We start from the raw sequence: 16,452 nt of genomic DNA, 5'->3' as shown, positions 1-16,452 counted from the left end.
CTTTCCCCACCCATGTCCCTCCCCCCGTCTCTCCATTACCCCCGTGTCTCACCCCCGTGTCCTCCCCACCCGTGTGTCCCCCCTCCCGTGTCTCCATCACCCCTGTGTCTCACCCCTCATGTCCTACCCTCCCGTGTCCCCCCCCCGTGTCTCCATCACCCCCGTGTCCCCCTTCTTTCCCCCACCATGTTCTCCCTCCCCTTCCCCGCCCCGTGTCCCCCCCCGTCTTTCCATCACCCCCGTGTCCTCCCCACCCGTGTCTCCATCACCCCCGTGTCCCCCTTTTTTTCCCCCACCATGTTCCCCCTCCCCCCCCCCCGTGTCCTTCCCCCCCGTCTCTCCATCACCCCCGTGTCTCACCTCCCGTGTCCTCCCCACCCGTGTCCCCCCTCCGTCTCTCCATCACCCCCGCATCCCCACTCCCCTCCACCATCCATCTCTCCCAATTCCTCCTCCCCCTCCGCTCTCCGCCTTTCCCGGGTGTCCCCACCCCCGTCCCTCTCCCCGCCTCCTCCTCCTCCTCCTCCTCCTCCTCCTCCTCCTCCTCCTCTTCCTCCTCCTCCTCCCGCCCCTCTCCCGCCCCTCTCCCGCCATTCCCTCTCTCCATGGCTCCCTTGGCAGATCTCTACCAGCTCACCATGGCTTACGGGCACTGGCGGGCGGGCCGGGCCCAGGCTCCCGCCGCTGCCGAACTTTTCTTCCGCCGCGGTCCGTTCGGGGGGGTCCTGGCCTTGGCTGCCGGGCTGGCCCAGGGCCTCCGCTGCCTCCGCGCATTCCGCTTCTCCGCTGCCGGTGCGTCCGGGGGGGGTGGGGGTGACAGGGGACACCTCGTGGGACCCGCGTGGAGGGGAGGGGGGGGGGGACAGGGACGGAGAAGAGAGGGAACCCCCCCAGTGCGACCTGAGGGGTGACAGGGACAGTGTTTGGGGACAAGGACGGTGTTTGGGAGAACATGGGGGTAAGGGGGGACCCACAGTGGGATCTGGAGTGTTTGGGGCCAAGGACGGTGTTTGGGGACAGGGACAGCCCTCGGGGGGACATGGGGGTAAGGGGGGACCCACAGTGGGATGTGGGGGGTGACTGGGACAGTGTCTGGGGACAGGGACAGCCCTCGGGGGGGACATGGGGGTAAGGGACACAGAAGGATCCTTTAAGGGGACTTAGGAGAGACAGGGACAGCTGTAATGGGGACAGGGACTGCCCTCAGGGGGACATGGGGGTAAGTGGGATCTGGAGTGTTTGGGGACAAGGACGGTGTTTGGGGACAGGGACAGCCCTCGGGGGGACATGGGGGTAAGGGGGGGACCCCCAGTGGGACCTGGAGGGTGACAAGGACAGTTTTTGGGGACAAGGATGGTGTTTGGGAGGACATGGGGGTAAGGGGGGACCCCCAGTGGGACCTGGAGGGTGACAGGGACAGCATTTGGGGATAAGGAAAGTGTTTGGGGACGTGGACAGCCCTTGGGGGGACATGGGAGCAAGGAGGGAACCACAGTGGGATCTGGAGGGTGACAGGGACAAGGACAGTGTTTGGGGACAGGGACAGCCCTCAGGGGGACATGGGGGTAAGGGGGGCCCCCCAGTGGGACGTGGAGGGTGACAGGGACAGTGTTTGGGAGGATATGGGGGTAAGAGGGGACCCACAGTAGGATCTGGAGGGTGACAAGGACCAGGACAGTGTTTCGGGACAGGAGCAGCCCTCGGGGGGACAGGGGGTAAGAGGGGACCCCTAGTGGGACGTGGAGGATGACAGGGACAGTGTTTGGGGACAGGGACAGCCCTCAGAGGGACATGGGGGTAAGGGGCACAGAAGGATCCCTTAGAGGGACTTAGGAGGGACAGGGACAGCTGTAATAGGGACAGGGACTGCCCTTGGGGGACATGAGGATAAGAGGGGACCCCTAGTGGGACGTGGAGGGTGACAGGGACAGTGTTCGGGGACAGGGACAGCCCTCAGGTGGACATGGGGGTAAGGGGCCCAGAAGGATCCTTTAGGGGGACTTAGGAGGGACAGGGACAGCTGTAATGAGGACAGTGACAGCCCTTAAAGGGACCTGAGGCACAGAGGGAACACCCAGTGGGACGTGGAGGGTGACAGGGACAGTGTTTGGGGACAGGGACAGCACTGAGGGGAACATGAGGGTAAGGGGGATGCCCAGTGGAGTGTGGAGAGTGACAGGGACAGTGTTTGGGGACAGGGACAGCACTGAGGGGAACATGAGGGTAAGGGGGATGCCCAGTGGAGTGTGGAGAGTGACAGGGACAGTGTTTGGGGACAGGGACAGCTCTCAGGGAACACGGGGGAAAGGGGGACAGGAAGATCCTTCAAGGGGACTTAGGAGGGACAGGGGCAGTGCTCAGGGGGACATGGGGGGTGGAACTTGGAGGACACCCCAGTGGGACATGTGGTGGGGACAGGGACATCCCTCAGAGGGACCTGCAAGGGAACATGGGGTACCTATGGGGGTGACATGACAGTGCTGAGGGGCAGAGGGAACCCCCAGTGGGACCTGGAGGGTGACAGGGACAGTGTTAGGGGACAAGGACAGCTCTCAGAGGGACAGGGACATCCCTCAGGGGGACCTAAGGGACAGGGGGACCCTTTGGGTGGGACCTGTGGAGGAACAGGGACATCCCTTGGAGACAGAGGGAGCTCCTCAGGGGGTCCTGCAGGGGGAGCAGGGGGAACCCCTCAAGGGGACTTGGAGGGTGACAGGGACAGCTCAGGGAGCAATCTGAGGGACAGGAGGACCTGGGGATGGAGTGGGACATCCCTCAGAGGGGACAGGATGACCCTTCAGGAGGACTTGTTTTTTGGGGTGGGGGGGGTAGAGCCTTCAGGAAAACCCAGAGGACAAGGGGACATCCCCTGGGTGACACACAGGGAGTCCCTTTAGAGGGGACTTTGGGGGTCCATGGTGTCCTTCAAGAGCTGGGGACATCCCCAGGTTTCATGGGGCTGGGGACATCCTCTGGGTGACCCACGGGGAGTCCCTCAGGGGGGACTTTTGGGGTCCATGGTGTCCTTCAAGAGCTGGGGACATTCTCCAGGTGACCCACAGGGAGTCCCTTTAGAGGGAACTTTGGGGGCCCATGGTGTCCTTCAAGAGCTGGGGACATCCCCAGGTTGCACAGGACTGGGGACATCCTCTGGGTGACACACAGGGAGTCCCTTTAGAGGGGACTTTCGGGGTCCATGGTGTCCTTCAAGAGCTGGGGACATCACCAGGTTGCATGGTGTCCTCTGGGTCACCCATGGGGAGTCCCTCAGGGGGGACTTTTGGGGTCCATGGTGTCCTTCAAGAGCTGGGGACATCCCCAGGTTTCATGGGGCTGGGGACATCCTCCAGGTGACCCATGGAGAGTCCCTCAGAGGTGACTTTGGGGATCCCTGGTGTCCTTCAAGAGCTGGGGACATCCCCAGGTTGCTTCCTTCCATCCCAAGCTGTGCCACGGGGGCCTGTGGTTCAGGGGACACCTTTGTCCCTTGTCCCTGCTGAGCTCTGTCCCCTCCCAGATGTCGCCTACCTGCGCTCCGTCCTGCCCAGCACCACCGAGGACGCCTTCTTTGACTTCTTGGCCACCTTGGATGCCTCAGAGGTGACAGTGTCCGCCGTGCCCGAGGGCTCCGTCGTCTTCGCCAGGGTGGGACACACACGGGACCCCTCCCCTCTTTCAGAAGGGGCTCCGGGGCCATCAGGATCCGGGGAGGAGGAGGTGGACATCATGGCCCGGCTGTCCCCCCACAGGTCCCCTTCCTGCAGGTGAAAGGTCCACTGCTGGTGGTGCAGCTGCTGGAGACCACGTTGTTGTGTCTGGTCAACTATGCCAGGTAGGGACATAGAATCATGGAACTGGCTGGGTTGGAAGGGACCTCAGAGATCATCAAATCCAACCCTTGATCCACTCCCGCTGCAGTTCCCAGCCCATGGCACTGAGTGCCACATCCAGGCTCTTTTGAAATATCTCCAGGGATGGAGAATCCACCCCTTCCCTGGGCAGCCCATTCCAGTGTCTGATCACCCTCTCCAGAAAGAAATTCTTTCTCATGTCCAACCTAAACCTCCCCTGGCACAACTTGAGACCTCTTGTGCCCTCTTGTCTTGCTGAGAGTTGCCTGGCTCCAACCTCCTTTCAGGGAGTTGTAGAGAGTGATGAGGTCTCCCCTGAGCCTCCTCTTCTCCAGCCTCAACACCCCCAGCTCCCTCAGCCCTTCCTCACAGGACTTGTGCTGGATCCTTTCCCAGCCTCCTTGCTCTTCTCTGGACCTGCTCCAGCACCTCAATCTCCTTCCTGAGCTGAGGGGCCCAGAACTGGACACAGGACTCAAGCTGTGGCCTCCCCAGGGCTGAGCACAGGGGCAGAATCCCTTCCCTGGACCTGCTGGCCACGCTGTTCCTGATCCAGGCCAGGATGCTATTGGCCTTCTTGGCTACCTGGGCACACTGTTGGCTCATGTTCAGCTTCCTGTCAATCCAGACATGTCCTGCTGTGGATTGTTTTTGTCACTGTTGGGACAAATGTTCCAATGAAAACCCTCCACGTGTTGGCTGGGGTTGGATCTTAAAGTGTGTCCCCCCCACCCCAACCCTTATGAGCTGGTGTCACCTCTCCCTTCTTTGGATCATCCATGGTGTGGCCAGCAGGACCTGGGAAGGGATCAGCATTGGGTGAGGCCCCACCTCAACTCCTGGGGCCAATTTTTGGGTCAGAAAAGGGAAAGTGAGGAGCTTGAGGATGTTCAGGAAATAGCAACAGAGGTGGGGAAAGGTCTGGAGAACTTCTGAGGAGCAGCAGAGGGAACTCAGGGGGTGTTAAGCCTGGAGGAGGATGAGAACTTCTCACTCTACAACTCCCTGAAAGGAGGTTGGTGGCCTTGGTGGTGGCCTTGGTGAGCATTGGGTTAAGGGTTGGAATTGAGGATCTTGAAGGTCTTTATCAACGAGAATGATTCTGTGGTGGAGTCCCCATCATCCCTGGAGTGGTTTCAAAGCTCTGGAGATATGGTGATGAGGGACATGGGACAGTGGTGGCCTTGGTGAGCATTGGGTTAATGGTTGGACTTGAGGATCTTGAAGGTCGAAGTCCTGGAGATGTGGTGCTGAGGGCCATGGAGCAGTGGTGACCTTGGTCAACATTGGGTTAAAGGTTGGAAATTGAGGATCTTGAAGGTCTTTGAACCAGAATGATTCTGTGGTGGAGTCCTCATCATCCCTGGAGGGGTTTCAGAGCCCTGGAGATGTGGTGCTAAGGGGCATGGGATGGTGGTGGCCTTGGTGAGCATTGGTAGCTTTGGTCAGCATTGGGTTAAGGGTTGGAACTGAGGATCTTGAAGGTCTTTATCAATGAGATTCTGTGGTGGAGTCTCCATCCCTGGAGGGGTTTCAAAGCTGTGGAGATGTGCTGAGGGACATGGGACAGTGGTGGCCTTGGTGAGCATTGGGTTAAGGGTTGGAACTGAGGATCTTGAAGGTCTTTCTCAACCAGAGTGATTCTGTGGTGGAGTCCCCATCATCCCAGGAGGGGTTTCCAAGCCCTGGAGTTGTGGTGCCGAGGGCCATGGTTTAGTGGTGGCCTTGATAGTGCTGAGGGAACAGACCTGATGATCCTCAAGGTCTTTCCCAAGCCAAGAAACCATTTTGTGATTCCTCCCTTAGCCTGGTGGCCACCAACGCCGCTCGCTTCCGACTTCTTGCTGGCCCGGACGTGAAGCTGATGGAGATGGGGCTCCGTCGTGCTCAGGGGCCTGATGGTGCCCTTTCAGCCTCCAAGTACTCCTACATTGGGGGTGAGTGCTGCCCCAGGGTGCCCCACAGCACCGTGGCCACACCATCACCCATCTGTCCTCCTGCTTCCTCCCCACAGGCTTTGATTCCACCAGTAACATCCTGGCGGGGAAGCTCTACGGCATCCCGGTGCGGGGCACCGTGGCCCATTCCTTCATCATGTCCTTCACTTCCCTGGAGGAGGTGCAGCCCCGGGTGAGGATCACTGTGGGATGAGGACAGGGATGGGTGGTTTCCCAAGCACCAATCCAGGCTGGGTGGTAAATGGATGGATGGAGAAGAGTTCTGAGGAAAAGGAGTTGGGGGTGTTGGGTGAGGAGAAGCTCAGAGTTGAGATGGAAATGTCTGCTGGAAGCCAAGAAACCAACCATGTCCTGGGATGTATCCCCAGCAGTGTGACCAGCAGGGACAAGGAGGGGATTGTCCCCCTCTGTTCCACTCTGGTCAGACCCCACCTGCAGTGCTGGGTCCAGTTCTGGGGTCCCCAACAGAAGGAGGGTATGGAGTTGTTGGACTGAGTCCAGAGGAGGCCAAAAAGATGATCAGAGGGTTGGAGCAGCTCTGCTCTGGAGCCAGGCTGAGAGAATTGGGGATGTTCAGCCTGAGAAGGCTCCAGGGAGACCTTAGAGGAGCACCTTCCAGTGCCTGAAGGGGCTCCAGGAAATCTGGGGAGGGACTTTGGACAAGGACATGGAGGGATGGGATGAGGGGGAAGGGTTTCCAGCTGCAAGAGGGGAGATTTAGATTGGATATTAGGGAGAAATTCTTTGCTGTGAGGTTGGTGAGACCCTGATTGCTCCAAGAAGTTGTGGCTGCCCCATCCCTGGAAGTGTCTCAGGCCAGGTTGGATGGGGCTTGGAGCAACCTGGGCTGGTGGGAGGTGTCCCTGCTCATGGCAGGAGGGTTGGAACTGGATGATCTTGAAGGTCCCTTCCAACCCAACCCATTGGAGGATTCTCTGCTCACTTATGGCTGCACTCCTGGTGCCACGGAGGATGCCATGAGGTGGCACTATGCCAATGTCCCCCTGGCAGGAGCTGTCACCACTGGCAGGAGGACAACCAGTGGATCTCGTGGCCCTGGCCGTGTCGTGGCTGCAGCAAGTCTGCGAGCTGCTGCAGACCCCTCCTGAGAAGGTGAACCAGGGTGAGCTGGCTGCCTTTGTGTCCTATGCCATCACCTTCCCAAAGGACTTCCAAGGGCTGCTGGACACCTACTGCGTCAGGAGGTGAGGATGTCCACCCAGGCTGGAGGGGACAGACCTCTCCCTCCTTGCTTGAAGTGGGGACACACACACACATTCCCATCCTGGCAGCATTCCCGTGTTCTGCTGTTGTGGGATACAGGGCTTGAACCTGCTGCTGGATCTGCCCTGGGTCCCTGTCCCACCGGGGAAAGGACATTGTCCCAGGCTGCCTGAGAAGGTGTGGATTCCCCATCCCTGGAATTGTTGAGGGCCAGGTTGGATGGGGCTTGGGACATCCTGGTCTGGCGGGAGGTGCCCCAGCCCACGGCAAGGATTTGGAACTTGGAAGATCCAACTTCCAACCCAAACCATTCCATGATTCTATGCCTAACTTTCTCCTTGCCCATCCCAGGAGTGGTTTGCCCAACTTTTGTGCCGTGGCACTGGCCCTTCACCAGTTGGGGTACAGGGCCATCGGGGTACGCCTGGACAGCGGGGACCTGGCCCAGCAGTCCAAGGAAATCCGCCAAGTGCTCCGGGCTTGTGGTGCACGGTGAGTTTCCCACCAAGCTGGGGTCAAATGCCACCAGTCCCTGTCTTCCTCCACCCGAGGACCCAAGTGGGAGGACTCAAGGAGGTCCTCCTGCCCCTCACCAGCTTCCAGGTGCCTTGGTTTGAGACCATCCCCATTGCTGTCAGCAATGACATCAGCGAGCAGAGCCTGGAGGAGTTCTGTCGGGAGGTGAGGTCACTGCTGTTGGGGCCCAGATGTCACCTTGGGTTTTTGCCACTGAGGTTCTGGGGGTTGGGTGGGGTGGGCAAGAGTCAACTGGGACTTCCCTCCTTGGCTGAGAACAGGGAAGATGTTGTAGGCTTTTTGGGTGGGACAAATGGAGAGAGGGCACCTTCAGGCAGCGCATCTGCTGACCCACCCCATGACTCCAGTTTTGGTGTAGGCTTAAAAAAGAAGAAAAAAAAAAAAATCCCAGCAGGGTCGGGCTGTTGATGGCCACTGTCTTCTCTGCTGCACCAGGGGAGTGAGATTGACATGATCGGCGTGGGGACCAACCTGGTGACATGTCCCCTGCAACCATCTCTGGGCTGCGTTTACAAGGTAGGGGCCCCACGTGGGGCAGCAAAGGGACATCCCCAGCCCTAAGGGACATCAAGGAATGGTTTTGAGTTGGGAGGGACCTCAGAGTTGGTCATCGGGGATGAAACTGTGACCACAAGAGATGAGCCTGGGGTGAAACCGATAGCTCAGCTCAAGAAAAGCTTTTTATTCTGCTAAGACGCAGGCCTGGAGGAGAATCCCAGGCCAACAAGGTCTGTCTGCAGGTAGATACAAACCCTGCTTGTTGGTTGGACTTGGGGATCTTTGGAGGTCTCTTCCAACCCTTAACTGTGATTCTGAGATCTCAAATGCCTCTTTGCAAACACAGGAAGCATGGGGAGTGAGCAGGAGTTGCAGGAGAAGCCCCTGCCTTCTGGGCTTTGATCACCAGGCTGTGGTGGGATGGCTGGAGAGGAGCTGTTTGGAAAGGACAGGAAAGGGAGAAGAGGAGGGGGTGTCACTCTCTACATCTGTGACAATCATGGAGATCCAGCTGGGGATGGGTGAGGAGCTATGGGTCAGGATTAAGGGGAAGTCAGGGGCAAGTGGTATCATTGTAGGGTCAACCAGGATGACCCAGTGGGTCATCCTTGAGGCTTTGCACCCTCAAGCCATGGTCCTCATGAGGGACCTCAGTCACCCCAACATCTGCTGGAGGGACAACACCAGCACTGCAGAAGTTCCTGGAGTGCATTGATGACAACTTCCTCCTCCAAATGGCAGAGGAACCAACCAGAAAAGGAGCTTTGCTGGTCCTTGTTCTCATCCAGAGAGATGGATGAGGCCCTGGTTGTGATGTAAAAATGAATGGGTGACCAGGCTGCAGTGACCACGAGTCTGTAGAATTCAAGATCCTTAGGGCAGTGAGGAAAGTGCAAAAAATAAACTGCAGGCACTTACTTGGTTTTAAACAGGCAGACTTTGGTCTCTTCAAGGATCTGTTCAGTAGGATAGAGTGGGGTAAAAACCTGGATGGGAAAGGAGCCCAGGAAAGATCTCTGGCCCGAATTCAGGGGTCATCTCCTGCATGCCCAGGGCCAATGTGTCCCACCAAAGAGGAAGGCAGGAAGGAGTTCCAGGAGTGGATGAGCAAGGAAGTTCTGGACACACTTAGGGGGGATAAAAATAATAAAAGTTTACAGATGGAAGCAAGGACAGATAACCTGGGAGAAGTAGAGAGAAGTTACCGGAGAAGCAAGAGGTCACCTTGGGAAAGCAAAAGCACAAAGAGAGTTGGGTCTGGCAAAAGGGGGTTAAGGACAACAGGAAAAAATTCTATTGGTGTGGCAGTGGTAAGAGGAAGAGCAAGGAAAATGTGGGCCCATCCCAGAAGGAACTGGGAGAGCTGGTGACACAGACCTAGAGAAGGCTGAGATACTCTGGTCAGAGCCTCCATGGTGCAGAAGCCCAAGGCAGGGGCTGGGGCAAGGAAAATTCTCCCACTGTAGATGAAGAGAAGGTTTGAGACCACCTAAAGAACCTGAAGGTGAACAAGTCCATGGGACCTGATGGGATTCACCCCCAGCTCCTGAAAAAACTGCTGGATGAAGCTGCAAAGCCACTTTCCATCTTATTTGAAAAGTCGTGGCAGTCTGGTGAGGTTCCTGCTGCCTGGAAAAGGGGAACCATAACCCCTGTTTTCAAAACTGGAGAAAAAGACTCAGGGAATTCCAGGCAAGTCACCTTGTGGCTGGCAAGAGCATGGAGAAGGTCTTCCTGAAGGTTCTCCTGTGGCAGAACCCTTCCAGGTAACCCCTTCCAGGTAACTAAGGGGTGATTGGCATTGAAAGGGCCCAGGAGTCACCATCCCTGGAGGGATTTAAAAGGCATTTGGAGCTGGTCCTTAAGGAATGGTTTAGTAGTTAGATGGTCAAAGGTTGGACTGGATGAGCTTGGAGGTCTCTTCCAACCTAAACATCCTGATTCTGTGGTGACAGCCAACAAGTCCTGCCTGATTTGGTGGCCTTTTATGATGGGGTCACAGCCTCAGTGGACAAAGACAGAGCAACAATCACCCAAAGAGATGGGTGAGGCCCTGGTTGTGATGTAAAAATTAATGGGTGACCAGGCTGCAGTGACCATGAGACCTGGATGGACTTGTGCAAAGCATTGGACCATGTCCCACACAACATTCCCATCTCTGAACTGGAATGGTTGGGATTTGATGGATGGACCACTTGCTGGATAAGGAACTGGCTGGGTGGTGGCACCCAAGGAGTTGTGATCAGTGTCCAAATGGAGCTGTGTGATGAGGAGTGGTGTTCCTCAAGGGTTGGTTCCAACTCCCCACCATGGGCAGAGGCACCTCCAAGGGTTGCTCCAAGCCCCATCCAACGTGGCCTTCAGCACTTTAAGGGATGGAGCAGACAACTTTTTTGGGAAACTTCTTCCAGTGTCTCACCACCCTCATAGTGAAGAATTTCTTCTGAGGATCTCACTCAAATCTCCCCTTTTTCAGCTTGAAACCAGGAAAGCTTGGATTGGTGCTTGGGATTGCCCTGACCCATGTGCAGGACATTGCATTTGGCCTTGAAGAACCCACCTGGGGCCACTTCTCCAGCTTGTCCAGGTCCCTCTGGATGGCATCCTGTCCCTCAAACCAGCCCCAACCACTCACCTTGGTGCCACCTTCAAACTTGCAAATGGTGCACTTGATCCCACCCTCTGTGTCCTCCTTGGAACTCATGGTCATGGCACCACTGTAAGCAGCAGCTTGTAGGGGATGTCCATCTCTGGGGTGATTTTTAGTTTTTTTATGATTTTTTGCATCAGTGGCCTCCCCACCACAGAGGACACAGAGCTGGGCATGGTCTTCAGCACTGGCATGAGGTGATGTGTGTGTGTTTGTGACAGCAAATAACATCCCCATCTCCATAACCTTCTTCTCTAGCTGGTGGAAGTCAATGGCTCCCCATGCCTGAAGCTCACAGAGGATGAGGAGAAGATGACAATCCCAGGGATTAAGATGATCTATCGTCTCTATGATGCTGCTGGTGAGTTGGGACACCCTTCCCATGCTGCTGCCCCGTCGACCTGCATCCCCCTCCTGCTCCATAACCCTCTCCTTGCTGTCCCATCCAACCTGGTCCCCCTGCAGGTCACCCTTTCATGGACCTTATGGCCCTAGAGGAGGAGGCTTCACCAAGTGCAGGGCAGGAGCTGGTGGTCCATGTCTTGGGGCAGCTTGATGAGCCCAGCAAGGTCATGCCCACCACCGTGGAGCCCCTCCATCGCACCTACTTCAGAGATGGCCAGGTCAGAGGTGGCTCTGCCTTAAAAATGCTGAGGTGTCCTCCTCCACATTAGGTGAAGGACCAAACCAGGGGGTTCAAGGACCCAACCAGGATGGTGGCATCTTGGTACTCATGGTGAATCCCAAGGGTTAAACCCTTGTGTCCGAGACATCTCCTGTCCCAGTAATTCAGGTGCCACCCTGGCAATGGAGTCCAGCCTGGAGCTGGCTCACTGGGGATCAGGGCTGAGTGGCCAGCACCCCATATGGACACCCCATCTCCATCCCCACAGGTTTGTGAGCCACTGCCCAGCCTGCCAGAGGTGAGGAGCCATGCACAAGTGTCCCTCAGCCAGCTCAGCCCCGCTCATCGCCGGCTCCACGAGCCACAGCCCTACCCGGTACGTCCCCCTCTGCCCAGGCACCACAGAATCATTCTGGTTGGGGAAAAAAAAAAACAACAAAAACCTTCAAGATCATCCGAGTCCAAACATTAAGCCAACTCTACCAAGTCTGGTGGTGAACCACGCCCCTCAACACCACATCTACACGGTCTTGAAGCACGTCCAGGGATGGTGATTCAACCACTTCCCCTGGGCAGACCTTCTCTGGACAATATGCTCCAGCCCCTCAGTGTCCTTCTTTGTCATCAGGGACCCAAAACTGTCCTCAGGATTCAAGGTGTGGCCTCACCAGTGCTGAGCACAGGGGGGACAATCAACTGCCTGAGTTCTGCTGGCCACACTAGAGCTGCTGGGAGCCACCTTGGCCAACTGGGCATGTGCTGGGTTGTGCCACCCCTCAGAACACAGCAGGGGTACCTGGCCCTGGTGGCCTGAGGCAAAGCCAAGAAGTTCCAGTGATGGGTGGATGTAGGACATGAGGCTGCTGTTCTTCTGGGGGGGACAAACACTCATCTGTCCCTTCTTCCTATGGCAGGTGGCCTTGACAGAGAAGCTGCACCATCTCCTCACCAAGCTGCAGCAAGCCAGCCAGTGAGAGGGTCCCCTTTGTCCCCTCTGCCAGCCCACCCACCCCAGGCACAGCCCCTGCCTGGGGCCAGCTCTTCCTCCACGCTCATTTGAAGAACAAGTGACTAATTGGGAATCAGTGGTTCTTAATGACCTTGCTGGTGATGACCCAAGGGTCCTGCAAGAACTGGAGATGCTCCCGGGTGGAGCTGGAAGGCAGCTGTCCCCATGTCCTCTGGAAGTGATGGTCCTGTGCTACCTTCCTCAGTGGCTCTGCCAGCTCTGCACCTTCTACTGTGGCAGCTCTGTCCCCCCTGGTGGCCTTTCCAGCTCTGCACCTTCTACTGTGGCATCTCTGTCACCCTTGGTGGCCTTTCCAGCTCTGCACCTTCTTCTGTGGCACCTCTGTCACCCTTGGTGGCCTTTCCAGCTCTGCACCTTCTGCTGTGGCAGCTCTGTCCCTCTTGGTGGCTCTACCAACTTTGTACCTTCTGCTGTGGCAGCTCTGTCCTTCTTGGTGGCCTTTCCAGCTCTGCACCTTCTGCTGTGGCAGCTCTGTCACCCTTGGTGGCTCTACCAACTTTGTACCTTCTGCTGTGGCAGCTCTGTCCCCCTGGTGGCCTTTCCAGCTCTGTCACCCTTGGTGGCCCTGCCAACCTTGTGCTTTCTGCTGTGGCAGCTCTGTCCCCCCTGGTGGCCTTTCCAGCTTTGTCACCCTTGGTGGCCCTGCCAACCTTGTGCTTTCTGCTGTGGCAGCTCTGTCACCCTTGGTGGCCTTTCCAGCTCTGCACCTTCTGCTGTGGCAGCTCTGTCCCTCTTGGTGGCTCTGCCAACTTTGTGCCTTCTGCTGTGGCAGCTCTGTCACCCTTGGTGGCCCTTCCAGCTCTGCACCTTCTGCTGTGGCAGCTCTGTCACCCTTGGTGGCCCTGCCAGCCCTGTGCTGTCTGTGGTGGGAGCCCACATTGAAGTTCCTCAGTAGCACCAGAGACCAAGTTTTGAGCTCAGAAGGACTCCAGCCATGGGAAGGGGCAACCTGTCCCCCAGCTCATGTCCTGAGGGACATCTGTACCCATCCCAGTCTGGGCTTTATGGTCACAACATCTCCTTCCAGGTTGTAGCCATCCCTTGGGACGTGGAGCTGCCAGCTCCAGGTTGACACCTGCATTCTGTCACCTGATGTTCATAGAGGGACTAAATCCCACAATTAAATTAATCTTAAGCAGAAAAAAAAAAAACAAAACCCCAAAAAAAACTTAAAGAAAGGGCTTTACTCACCATGGCCACACCAGGTGGCTGCCCTGGTCCTTCAGAACACCCATTGCCTTCAGCTTGAAGGCTTCCACTTCGTGGTTTATGACTGAATTAAAGTGGAATGAAAAGCAAATGCTGATGGTGGCCCCAGCAGGTGGCCTCACAGCCCCATTTTCTGGCATTTTGTGACCATTTCAGTGAAAACCCCATTAGAGCTCCACCCAGGGGTAGAACTTATGCCCAGGTGATGATTGATTGAAGGCTTTATCAAAAAAGGGTCATGAAAAAAAAAAAACAAAACTGCACAGGCTCAGTCTTCTCCAAGACACCCAGGTTTTCTCTAATCCTGCCCCAAATCTGTAAGATCATAAATCCTTTCCCCAGAGCTTCTAAAACAGAGGGAAACCTCCAGTGAGATGTTCCTGCTTATCCCCAAGCACCAACCCTGCACACCCCTGTGGTTCAGATCTTTTTCAGATCTTTGCTGCACGTGTTGATGGGGAAAATAAAAATTATAAGAGCTTAAGAAGCAAGGCCTGATGATATCTTTTTTCTTAAATAAATTATTAAATAATTAAAAGCCCATCCCTGGACCTCTCTGGTGCAATGGTTCAGCTGTGGGCTCTGTATCACACTTAAAGAGGGGGGTGGGGAGGGAAATCCAGGAAAATCCAAGAGCAGTTTGTTATTAAAATTAAATTTATAAACCAGAGATCTAAAAGCCCAACCCTCAGCATACCTGAGCTGAGTTCTTAGGAGAGAAGGAATGGAGAAAAACTTGGAAGTAGATGAACATCTCCAGTGAGATGTTCCTGCTTATCCCCAAGCACCAGCCCTGACCACTGTCCCGTGGTTCAGATCTTCTTCAGATCTTTGCTGCACATGTTGATGGGGAAAATAGAAATGGTAAGAGCTTAAAAAGCAAGGCCTGATGGTCTCTTGTTCCTTAAATAAATTACTAAATAAATAAAAGCCCATCCCTGGCCCTCTCTGGTGCAATGGTTCAGCTGTGGGCTCTGTATCACACTTAAAGAGGGGGGTGGGGAGGGAAATCCAGGAAAATCCAAGAGCAGTTTGTTATTAAAATTAAATTTATAAACCAGAGATCTAAAAGCCCAACCCTCAGCATACCTGAGCAGACACTCTCCTGAGTTCTCAGGAGAAAAGGAATGGAGAAAAACTTGGAAGTAGATGAACATCTCCAGTGAGATGTTCCTGCTTATCCCCAAGCACCAGCCCTGACCACTGTCCCGTGGTTCAGATCTTCTTCAGATCTTTGCTGCACGTGTTGATGGGGAAAATAGAAATGGTAAGAGCTTAAAAAGCAAGGCCTGATGGTCTCTTGTTCCTTAAATAAATTACTAAATAAATAAAAGCCCATCCCTGGCCCTCTCTGGTGCAATGGTTCAGCTGTGGGCACTGTATCACACTTAGTGTTTAAAGGGGGGGAGGGGAAACACCAGGAAAACCCAAGAGCAGTTTGTTATTAAAATTAAATTTATAAACCAGAGATCTAAAAGCCCAGCCCCCAGCATACCTGAGCAGACACTCCCCTGAGTTCTTGGGAGAGAAGGAATGAAGAGAAACTTGGAAGTTGATGAAGAAAGATGGTGAGCCAGCAGCACCCTCCAACCCTTCAGCCTTCTCCATGGCCACAGAAAAAGCAGAGCTCAGAAATTCAGTTCATAAGCAGGAGCAGGGATAAAACCCAACCTCAGGATGATCCATCAAAAGCTCTGCCACTATTTCTCCCAGACAGACTCTTCAACAGCTTTGGTTCAGCTTGGGACTATTTTGAGTATCTTCAAGAACGGAGATTCCAACACCTCTCTGGCCAAACTGTAGAAAAAGATTCATCACCTTGATGGTAAAAAAGTCCTTGTGCCCAAAGCCTCTGGTCCTGGCATTGGGCACCATGGAGAAGATCCTGGCTCAGTCTTTTTTGCACCCACCCTTCAGGTATTGTTAAGACCTTGATGAGCTCCTCCTGACTTTTCTCCAAGCTGAGCAGTCCCAGGTCTCTGAAACTTTCCCCATGGGAGAGATGGGGAAGTCCCCTCATCATCTTCATGGCCTCTCATCATCTCTGTCCTGGAGAACTCAAAACTGGACCTAGGACTCCAGGTGTGGCCTTTTCAATGCTGGCAGAGGGGAAGGATCCTAGAATCATGGAATGGTTTGGGTTGGAAGGGACCTTCAAGGTCATCTAATTCCACCAGGGACACCTCCCACCAGCCCAGGTTGCTCCAAGCCCCATCCAACCTTCAACGCTTCCAGGGATGGGGCAGCCACAGCTTCTCAGGGCAACCTGGGCCAGGGTCTCACCACCCTCATAGAAAAGAATTTCTTCCAAATATCTGGTCTAAATCTCCCCTCTTTCAGCTTAAAATTGTTCCCCCTTATCACATCACTCCATGCCTTTGTCCAAAGTCCTTGCCCAGATTTCCTGCAGCCCCTTCAGGCACTGGAAGGTGCTCTAAGGTCTCCCCAGAGCCTTCTCCCAAGTCTCTCAGCCTGGCTCCAGAGCAGAGCTGCTCCAACCTTCTGACCATCTTTTTGGCCTCCTCTGGACTCACTCCCAACAGTTCCACATCCTTCTTGTGTTTGGGACCCCAGAACTGGGCCCAGCACTGCAGGGAGTGGTCTCACTCCCTTGCCCTTGTCCATCCTCTCCTTAAACTACACTTAAACTGCAGTCCAGGACCTTGTTCACTTCTCTGCCACAAGGACACGTGGCTGCCTCGTGGTCAGCTTGGTCCTGATGTTCCCAAATGCTCATCAGTGCCAGCTGGAAGCTGAAAAGGGGGGCAGCACCCTCAAAATATCAAATATGAGTTAATAATCTGGGTTCATTACACACCTCCTGTCCTCTGTAGCCACCACATTCAGAAATTAAGGACACACCAGAAGCT

General features: G+C 55.4%; 1 protein-coding gene and 1 long non-coding RNA gene across 4 annotated transcripts; one reads left to right on the top strand and one right to left on the bottom strand.

Annotated features, from left to right (window-relative positions):
- Positions 1 to 453: 453 nt before the first annotated feature.
- NAPRT (nicotinate phosphoribosyltransferase) lies at positions 454 to 13,840 on the top strand. 3 transcript variants are annotated; one of them, XM_071738538.1, is made up of 13 exons: positions 454 to 792; positions 3,518 to 3,645; positions 3,750 to 3,832; positions 5,658 to 5,788; positions 5,866 to 5,981; positions 6,821 to 7,014; positions 7,385 to 7,525; positions 7,630 to 7,714; positions 8,006 to 8,086; positions 10,977 to 11,079; positions 11,184 to 11,341; positions 11,612 to 11,719; positions 12,258 to 13,840. In XM_071738538.1, the coding sequence occupies exons 1-13, from the start codon at positions 606 to 608 to the stop codon at positions 12,315 to 12,317; spliced, it is 1,575 nt and encodes a 524-aa protein (XP_071594639.1). In that variant the 5' UTR covers positions 454 to 605; the 3' UTR covers positions 12,318 to 13,840. The 3 variants fall into 3 exon arrangements, 2 of the variants coding, with proteins under 2 accessions (XP_071594639.1, XP_071594640.1); XM_071738539.1 differs by having other exon boundaries at positions 476 to 792; positions 3,518 to 3,600; XR_011724664.1 differs by lacking the exon at positions 11,184 to 11,341.
- Positions 13,138 to 15,730, bottom strand: LOC139793608 (uncharacterized). Its single transcript, XR_011724665.1, has 2 exons — positions 14,672 to 15,730; positions 13,138 to 14,416 (listed from the first exon to the last, which is right to left on the bottom strand). It is a non-coding gene; the product is annotated as an uncharacterized lncRNA (long non-coding RNA).
- Positions 15,731 to 16,452: the final 722 nt, after the last annotated feature.

Source organism: Heliangelus exortis, chromosome 2, assembly GCF_036169615.1.
Source record: "Heliangelus exortis chromosome 2, bHelExo1.hap1, whole genome shotgun sequence".
Taxonomy (NCBI): Eukaryota; Metazoa; Chordata; class Aves; order Apodiformes; family Trochilidae; genus Heliangelus; species Heliangelus exortis.
Note: the sequence above shows the minus strand (reverse complement) of the source record. Positions and strands in the feature narration are given on the sequence as shown.